The 9,678-nt window shown below is 38.6% G+C and overlaps 1 protein-coding gene, 1 long non-coding RNA gene and 2 other non-coding genes across 4 annotated transcripts in view; all 4 read right to left on the bottom strand.

Annotated features, from left to right (window-relative positions):
- LOC141381214 (uncharacterized) overlaps positions 1 to 606 on the bottom strand; it is a 161,717-nt gene extending 161,111 nt beyond the window's left edge. Inside the window, exon 1 of the long non-coding RNA XR_015480932.1 lies at positions 545 to 606. This is a non-coding gene — a long non-coding RNA (uncharacterized LOC141381214). The remainder of the gene's footprint in view (positions 1 to 544) is intronic.
- A 3,605-nt stretch (positions 607 to 4,211) lies between these two features.
- Positions 4,212 to 8,284, bottom strand: rpl3 (ribosomal protein L3). The gene is made up of 9 exons (NM_001001590.2): positions 8,257 to 8,284; positions 6,933 to 7,125; positions 6,551 to 6,719; positions 6,063 to 6,198; positions 5,783 to 5,969; positions 5,408 to 5,568; positions 5,212 to 5,313; positions 4,913 to 5,128; positions 4,212 to 4,328 (listed from the first exon to the last, which is right to left on the bottom strand). Exons 1-9 carry the CDS (start codon positions 8,257 to 8,259, stop codon positions 4,284 to 4,286), a joined length of 1,212 nt encoding a protein of 403 aa, NP_001001590.2. The 5' UTR covers positions 8,260 to 8,284; the 3' UTR covers positions 4,212 to 4,283.
- LOC137490811 (small nucleolar RNA SNORA54) lies at positions 4,402 to 4,538 on the bottom strand. The gene has a single exon (XR_015481571.1). It is a non-coding gene; the product is annotated as a small nucleolar RNA SNORA54 (small nucleolar RNA).
- On the bottom strand, positions 5,634 to 5,731 carry LOC137490813 (small nucleolar RNA U83B). The gene has a single exon (XR_015481569.1). It is a non-coding gene; the product is annotated as a small nucleolar RNA U83B (small nucleolar RNA).
- Positions 8,285 to 9,678: the final 1,394 nt, after the last annotated feature.

Genomic DNA, 9,678 nt, shown 5'->3' on the forward strand with positions numbered 1-9,678 from the left:
AAACTGGAGCACCCGGAGGAAACCCACTCCAACACACAAACTTGAACTCAAAACTCAGACTCAAACCAGCAACCTTCTTGCTGTGAAAGGACAGTGTTAACCACTGAGCCACCAGTACTGAAACATGCCTTTTGAAATTTTTAGATACTAATATGTGTTTATACTGGTACGAACTGCCTGATGGTCAAAGCATCATTATGTCAAAAAAAGAGCAAGACTGTAAAGGTTTAAGATACTATTTGGGCCATTCAGTGTTCCATATTTTAGGGGTCCATCGCTGTGCCCTAATTCCAACCATGACTTTTCTCCTTCCATAGTGCCAGGAGTGCATTCATCCTATGGCATCTATGTTTATCAGGTCTTCGCTAGTAGGGTTGGACATCTTGATCAAATTGCATTTGCATGGATGGAACAAAATACAATAATACTGAAAAATAAAAACATGATCTTTAACATTATAAATTTTACTGTTGTTGATGTAGTATGGTTTCTGTCATTTTCTGACCCTATTGTGAAAATTGTTTTGATTGATTTTCTCACTTACCTTACCTCATGTGCTGCTGGGCCCACTTCCTGATTGATGTTTGCTCCGCCCACTGAGGTGATGGCAGACCAACGAGGGTATGAAATTTGGATTGTGTTTCATATACGATTCATTATCCTGCAACTTTTAAACAAAAGTACTTTTGGAGTAACCAATTTGAGAATATCATTTAGAACTTGATGTGGATTTATAACAACCAATATTGTGTCTCTCATAAAGTCTGTGAAATCTTTAAAATTATACATAAAATATATTCAACCAACCAGTTTCTCAAGAAATATAAAGTTAATCTTTCAGAGTCCTGTGTTTATGCGGAATGGATATTGAGACTTATGCTATTGTTTTTTTGTTTTTTTTTTGATTGTCTTTATGTTAAATAATTCTGGTTTGATGTTGAATTTCTATTTAATAAACTGAGTGGTCATAGAATTAACATAAAGAAAAGAGATGCCATATTTTACGTAGATACAACAAGATATATATAAGAATCTCCTGTTTATGTTAAATCTTTTGATATTATTAAGCAAGTTTCATATACACAAGTGTAAATGGTCAGAAAGAAAACCTAACATCTCCCATTTCTAGGCTGATTTAAAAATGTTTTTAAAAGCTCTTAAAGGACTTTTAAGTCAAAAAGCAACCAGAACTGAATATCATTCAAAATCTAAAATCCACTTCTCTATGGTAATTGTTATGTATACCCGCTCTTTTTCTTTCTTTCCTTCTTTTGTAAATTTACTTACATATGTTTTGCTAATATTTGAAAATCCTATTGTAATGTTTATTATGCATTTGATTGGAAATGTTCAGCCAATATAATTAAAAAAATACTGTTTCAAGAAAATAAACTCTGTATAGGCATACTGTCCCATTTACTTACACCGCAATCAACCCTAAAGGGGTGGTTCACCTAAAAATAGAATTTACTCATCCTTGATATGATCCAAACAGTTTTTTTCTTTTTCCTACTGTTGTTTGAACACAATAAAAACATATTTTGAGGAATGTTGGAAACCTGCATTGACTTCCATGGTATTTGTTTTTCCTACTATGCATGTGGTTACAGGTTTCTCATATTCTTTAAAATATCTTTTTTTTTTTATCTGTTTTTAACAAGGTTGAGTAAATGATGACAGAATTTTCATTTTTGGGTAAACTACTCCCTCATTTCTGCTACTTTAAAAAAAATCAGATGGTTGCCATTTTACTCATGACTCTTCATGGCATTAAGCTTTATGACGTAGCCAGGGGATTTACTAGACTGTCTTATTTTACCACTCATAACAGCGGTGTCTAATCCAAATAGTCGCTTGAATTTTTGTTTGAGAATCACCCTTTGAGCCTGCGCATATGATTATGCTAGCATGCTAATTAGCCACACTCTGACCCCTTGCATTTCCCCCATTAAAATCTAGGTCAATTCTCGAATTCATGTGCCTTATAATCCAATCTTTCTTTTTTCTCCCTATTTCTCACTAAAGTTGGACTAAAGCGGCCTGTTGAAGTCTAAGCCTTTCCTTTTGATAAAGACAAGCAGCGACAAAAAAAGTGATGACAACACTCCGAGGTCTAAGCTCTTAAAAAGTCCTTGATAAATCCTTATGAATATTGTCATAAGGGTGGTGGTGAGTGTGGGGCAAAGTGATTCCTGCCAAGAATGCAGAATATCTAAGCAAGGAGGAAGAAAGACCTAAATAGTGTGTGAAGAGCAGCCAGGGTTCTTATTACGGCGTAAAATGATGGGGGAAGCAGTTTTGCAATGAGTCAGTGAGGACAAAGAGTCTTAATTAGGTGAGCTCCCTTTGGACTCGGTCGTAAACCACAGCCTCAATCCGAACTTGATGCACTCAGAGGGATCCTGGTTTCTCAAGGACAAAAACTACAGGCCTTGCAAAAGCGAATTCATTGTTGTTTGAGATCATTACAGCACAATTTACATGAGAAAATGCAGTCGAGCAATGAAAGTCCTCAGCATCCCTCATCCAACTGTGATGTAATGGTGGGATGGGGTGGCAAGCCAGAGGGAGCAGGGAGAGCCAGCTGTTTCTTTGCTATGGACATCTGGGCATCAGTGCTGTGGGGCAGTGCAGCTGAACTTGACAGAGGAAGGTAAATCCTTCTGATACCACCTTCATCAGTCCCATCATCCCTCATTACAATAAAGCTGCTGTCAGAATTTGAGCTAATTAGTGCTTCTTGAAAAATAAAGGCCTTTAGTGGAAAATTATTCACATATTTCCTGACATATGCTGGTCAAACTCATTTATGGAATAGAGGTAATACGCCAGCACACGTGTTTTGACAAAAGCACAAGCTGAGATTAAGTGTGGAGCATTCCAACTTCATCCTGAATCTACCTTTTCCCCTCCAGAGGAGCCTTGTGAACGTACAACACTAATTAAGGTATATACAGCATTCATTATCGACCAAGCACCTGAAGGCCAGGAATTTTGCTGTGTCAGGAGAGAACGCACAAGGCTGCCATTGATCTGCTTCCTGCTTTGCAGCACTGACTTCATTGGAAATATTAGAGGTCATCCACAAAAAAAAAAAAAAATTAATAAATAAATAAAGACCACCTATCTTTTCAACAGCCATTTTTATGGCATTCATACAATGTTAACTTTACATCTTACGGTAGGTAGGTGTTATTCCAAGTCTTTGCAAAAATTTGAAGCAGGGTTTCTGCAGGTTTCTTTAAGTTAAATTTAAGACATTACGACTTAACCATTAGACTTGTACAAGGCTATATGCCAAGGATTCTTTTCCCGAATATCTTTTGGAAAATTCACTTGACCCATCAAAATATAACTCGCCTGACAACTTAATCAGGGTACTCCCAGGATCCTCCAAACTAAGTTCAAGGCTATTAAAAACTTTAATACTATTTCAAATTAAATTCAATGCCAACTTCGTACCCATTCCAACAGATGAGGGGAAAAATGTCAAATCTGTTTACATTTTAAACCCTTAAAAAAAAAAATAACTGTACAAGTGGGCTACTTGAATTAAATAAAACAAATTTTAAACTAAAAGTTAAGGTTTAATACATGCACAACAGTGTGGTCATCCACCTAGTGGGGGACATGAAGGTCCAACTGCTTTGTCATCTTAAGACTCGTCAAACATGACCACAAACCATTGGTCTTTGAGGACCCACATAATCTCTGCCCGCAAAGTTGGTGTTGAGTAGGGCTTCATCTAACGATTATTTTAATGATCGATTAATCTGTAGATAATTTAGTTATTTTTACCGGTGAGTTTAAAAGATTCTATCTGGCCCGGAAGTCAGTTTTTTTTTTTTTTTAAAGAACATTCACCTTAATGTTTCCATGGCGACGCATGTTTGTCACATGACACTACACAGCCACAACAGCAATGTATGACAAATGTCTCCCTTATTTTTTTTCCATTTTAATTTAACATTTACACGCTTGTTCATGTCATCAACTACATGATATTCCAATTCACAAACAAGTAATCGTGATCTATAAAGCAAGATGGACGCTGCCATGCAGGGCCGTGCATAGGGGGGTGGCTAGAGCCACTGCCCTCATTGGCTGAGGTGCCCCTCCTCAGGAGATAACCCACCCCCCTTTTCCCCCTTTAAAAGCTGCTCTGGATTTAGGATTTAAAAAAAAAAAAACAATTAAAAAAATACAAGTCATGAACTTGGTTTTTGTTTTTATTAAACTCCGCAGTACTGCATGAAACCAGGCAAAACAGGAGCAGAACACAATTAGGCCATCTCTTCCTTGGCCAGGCGGTCTTTCTTGAGGGGTCCCTGTCAGAGAAAAAGGAGAAAACTGGTCACCAAGAGATCTAACTCACTCATTTAACTAATAAAACCAGAAGAGGAATGTCATCAGAGAGTGAACAGGGAGAAAGCACAAATGAGGCACCACTCCCCTGCCTCACTGAGTTTATTAATCTTGCACTGGAATGGAACCCAAATCTCAGACTGGTAGGCTGAAACAGGTTACGAACAGTGCACTGACCTGCACAGGACCAATGTGTTCCGCATTCTTTAGTCGCGCCACAATAAGCAATTACAAGCTCAATGCCAACTGAGCAGAGTGATGAAGCTATTGAGTCAGCAGATCTGTTGAGAACCTTAAGCTAAAGTCATCACTTTGGACCAGCTGCAAATAACCAAGTAAATGCAGCGTCACACAAGAGGCCCATAACCTCTACGCGACCGGAGGCTTAATGCTACCAATTTAAACTTCAGACATTACTCCAAGCAGCAGCTATGCACTCACTGAACTCGGTTTAATTAACTAATACGTTCAGGGTTTGTCTGTTTGCGATAGGTCACAGGACATGTGCAGAGAAGCCATTGTGTCTCTTAAGCACTCATCCACTCACCATGAAGTTCTTCTTCTCTTCGATGGTCTGGAAACGTCCATGACCAAACTTGGAGGTGGTGTCGATGAACTTCAGGTCGATCTTCTCCTGAGCACGACGGCTGGTCTGGACCAGTAGAGATTTGCGCAGAGTCAAAACCCTCTTCTTGGTTCCGACCACACAGCCTTTCAGCATGAGGAAGTCATTCGTCACCTCACCATAATGCACAAAGCCACCCTAAAATAAAAAAGGCATCAGTATTAATGCATGCACAAACATAATTTATCAAATTCACAATAGGGAGACAACAGCACACTCACCAGAGGGTTGATGCTCTTGTTGGACAGATCATAATCAGTAGAGGCGTTGTTCTTGACAAGTTTTCCGTCCTTGTTATGATAGCCCACACCAATCTTGTAGATCTAAAGGTGAACAAAAGCATGCATGAGGCAAGACTGCAACAAAACGTCCACAAACGTATGCCATGAACATTTGAGTGACTTTCTGAAGCATTACCTTTTTGTTGATTTCTGTGCGGTGGTGGTAGCCCTTCTGTCCAGCACGAGCCACAGAGAAAGCCACACGGGCAGGATGCCAGGCTCCAATACAAGCCACCTTACGCAGACCACGATGGGTCTTGCGGGGCAGCTTCTTTGTGTGCCAACGGCTAGTCACACCTACAGAAACACATCTTTGATCAGAAAAGTATTCAAGTTTGCATTTGCTTCTAAAAAAGGGCAAGTGTGCTGTCAGAAGGAAGGCAGCATGGGAAATTTCCTCATGCGTTTCGGGCGCCATGCCTGACGCGGTTAATCCATGTTTTTCATCATTACATGCACGACGCTAAAGTAAACACTTCAAAAGCGGGAAAAGAGAAAGCAGTCCACCTACCCTTGCATCCATGTCCCTTGGTAACACCAATAACGTCAATCATCTCATCCTGAGAGAAGACATTAGCAATGGGAATGGACTGCTCAAGCTTCTCTCTGGCCCAGTCAACCTTATCGGAGATGGTGCCTCCGTTCAGCTGGATCTCCATCAAGTGAGACTTCTTCTGTCTGTGGGGCAGCAGGCGCATCTGAGGAAAAAAGGAAAATCATGCAATGGATTAAATTTAAAAATTAAATCATTTTAAACAATTACGGAGTTAAAATGAGCAGTTTAAGCTCACCTGAGTGTGGGCAATGATGCGAATGATCTGGCAGTACTTCTTCATGGAGGAAAAGTCTTTCTCCAGCTGCTTCTTGCCCTCTTCATCTTGCCACCTCTTGCAGTACTTGGTAAAGGCCTTCTTCTTGGACTTATACCTGAAGGTGGTAGATGAGGGCAGGGGAGAACAAGAGGTTGGCACACAGTTCCTTCATAGCCCAGTGGGCCAGTGGAAGGAGACTGGGCACGGCTGCTTGCCCATCCTCATAAAAAAAAAGGGGAGGCATCGACAGCACTAGGTCATTTTGGCTCATGGCACGGTTTCTAAGGAGCCCTTTCCACCGGCCAGCGGAGCCCGGAGCTCATCAGGGCACGAGGCACCTGAGCGGAGCTGCACCATACCGACAAATTAGACTGGCTCAGAAAAAAACAACATTGTTTAATCTGGCCAGCTACCACCAGCTCCAGACTAAATATGCATGCACTGCGACCAGAAGTTGTTTAACTTACCAGTTCTTGTAGAAGCGACGCTTGCACTCATCACTGATGTGCTCAGCAAAGATGGTCTTGAATGAGCGCAGACCACGAGGGGTCATGACGTATCCAACAACACCCACCACAATCATGGGAGGAGTCTCCACAACGGTCACTGCCTCCACCACCTCCTTTTTGTTGACCTCTGAATGGGTTTAAAAAAAACAAAACTTTAAATTCTGCAATAAAAAAAAGTTTTATACAACCAGACTGATCAAAGATATTTTTAAAGTTATGCAACTGCTCTCAGTACTCGACATTCAGCAAGGGCTCATGGCCCAAATATGTCCGCCCGTCGAGAGTATCATCAATGGCAGACATAAAATTTCAGCATGCAAGAACTGAAGGGGTCACTCACTTGAGCCAGGTCTGTCGACCTCACGGACTATGTGGGTCATGCCAGCCTTGTAGCCAAGGAAAGCAGTCAGGTGAACAGGCTTGCTGGGATCATCTTTGGGAAAACTCTTCACCTTGCCACGATGGCGTTTGCACCTCTTGCGGGGCAGGAAACCCAGAGAGCCGTGGCGTGGGGCCGAAAATTTACGGTGAGACTAAAAGAGGGAAATGTAAATAAATTATAATGCTTCACAAAGGAGTGAATGAGATGCATGCAAATGTTAACCTTGCCAAAAAAAAAAAAACATGTAAAAAAGTTTTTGCAAGCATGTATTTTACAGTACGTAGTAAAAGAAAAAAAACTCAATATTTGTTAATGTTTTAAAATATTTATATTTGTTTTACCAAAATAAAGCAAAAGTGCCAATTTCACATTCTTCACATCCATAATGGTGTCATCTCCATAACTGCATAGCTTTATCCTCATGAATGCATTAAGTCAACTAAAATTAATTGTTTCTTCTATAGTGCGCAGACCCATCCTTTAGCATTATTTTGGGTTGTGCAATTAGCAGAATTTTTACAAAGTATGTTGTAACGTTTTTTAATCGCCTATAACACGTTTAATTTCCTCATTTAAATAACATTTAAAAACTCACAAATTTAACATTTTCTGACCCTGTAACTCTGTGGTTTGTCGATTTGGAAAGCATAAATTCTTGTAAGGTTTCAATAGAGTTAATTTCTGTTAAGTTTATTTTGAGATTTTACTGCAAATATATATTTAACAAATTGAACTAACGTTAAAACTCAAAACATTCCTTAACTTAAAAAACCTTATTTACCGTTATTGCAATTCACAACTTCACTCAGAAAAAAAAAACCATTGTACACAAAACTGTATCGCATATATGACTTTAAAATTACCATGAGAACGTTAAATACAAAAATACATATATAAAAGACACGGTTACTTTAACTTCTGGCTAATAAAACCGAGGCCTGACTCGCCGGCTGCCGCACAACGTGTGGAGACCGTGGCCATTACAAACACTTACAAAAAAAATTCTTTATTATTTAAGTAACAATCTTAGATTTCAGTTTTGAGATTAACAAAACCTTCAGTCGTGTATACTTGTTTTTAAGCCTAATTTAGACAAGAATGTTGCCATTTCCTCATACAGCCGAAAACCCGTGCGCCATGCGTAAAACCCTCTTACAACCTGCAATAAACATAATAAAACGCTTATCTGGCTTTAATAAATACAACACAAACTGGGATGTATCTGTAAAAAGTACGATGCGTTTGATTTTGATCGGGTTGTAAGTAAAAGCCGCACACTCACCATTTCGTCTCCTGTCCGATTAAAAGAGGGCGAAAGGAATGCGGCGCTTCCTTATAAAGCTGGAAGCACGTTCGACGTGTATGCGTCACAACTTGTGTCTTTCGCACAGACGTTATGATCCTCCAGTGGCGGCGTCGCCCTCTATGGGAGAGTAGTAATGAATTGGACTCCACACGTGGCTGAAGTATGTTGAAAGTGTGTAAAAAATCTCAATAGTTTTTAAATTATTTTAATCTTGATGTTTATTACTATCATTATCGGACGGTGTACGTGACTATCTAAAACAGTTTGCAAGCAGAATCAGTAACACATGAAGGGGAGTTAAAGGGATTGCTCACTTAAAACTATTTACTCAACCACATGATATCACTTTTTTAGGAGTTTATTTATTCTGTTGAACACGAAACAAGATAATTCCAAGAACACTGAAAAACCTGTAAAACTGACATCCATGGTAGTAAAATCAAATACCATGTGATTCAATGGTTACAGGTTTCCAACTCTGTTCAAAATATCTTTTGTGTTCAAAAGAAGCGAATAACTCACAAAACATTTGAAACCGGTAAAGGGGGAGTAATTGATAACTGAATTAAATTTTTTTGGGATGAACTATCCATTTAATTACAACTTTTATTTACTTCTACTGATTTTTGTTATATGTATCAGAAACTTCTGAGTAACGTAATTTCGATTCTTTATATGTCCTGTACATATGGCTGAATTGACAATAAAGCTGGCTTTGACTTAGAACTTTCAACAAGCACAGCCTCAGGTATTAAAAATTATTTTTTTAGACCGATTGTATGCCTGAAAATATTATAGAAGTCAATAGTTACTGGCCTTTAAATTTCATTGAAAAAATTTCTTCGTTTGGGTTTAATAGAAGCAAATAACTCAAAGGTTTGAAACATGTAAAGGGTGAGTAATTGATGACTGAATTAATTTTTAGGTGCTCTCTCTCTCTCTCTCTAACAACAACTTTTTTTTTTACTTCTACTGATTTTCATGTAATAATTATTATAAACATTCAGCAAGCACAGTCTCAGGCATAATAAATATTTCTTCAGGCACATTCAATCTCTATTATTTTACTGTTCATAAGCTACTCAACCACTCAAATAAAAAAAGAAAATACTCTCTTGTGTTGCTACGTGTTATGTACCATTAAATACCTTTTGTTATCAGAAGCACAGCAAAGCAAGCAGCCTGTTACTGAGATATATTTTTACCATTTAAAATAATGCATCAGTGTAAATGTGGGTAAAAATGTGATTTATTTTTTTAGGATGCCAAAAGCTGAATTCAACAAGCTACTCTGGTCTTTAGTGTCACAAAACCCATCAGAAAGCTTTCTAATATGCTGATTTGCATTTGGCATATCGATTAATTAATAAACAACTTTTTATTTTATTGATGATTTAG

The sequence above is a fragment of the Danio rerio genome, chromosome 3, assembly GCF_052040795.2.
Source record: "Danio rerio strain M-AB ecotype USA chromosome 3, GRCz13ab, whole genome shotgun sequence".
Lineage (NCBI taxonomy): Eukaryota > Metazoa > Chordata > Actinopteri > Cypriniformes > Danionidae > Danio > Danio rerio.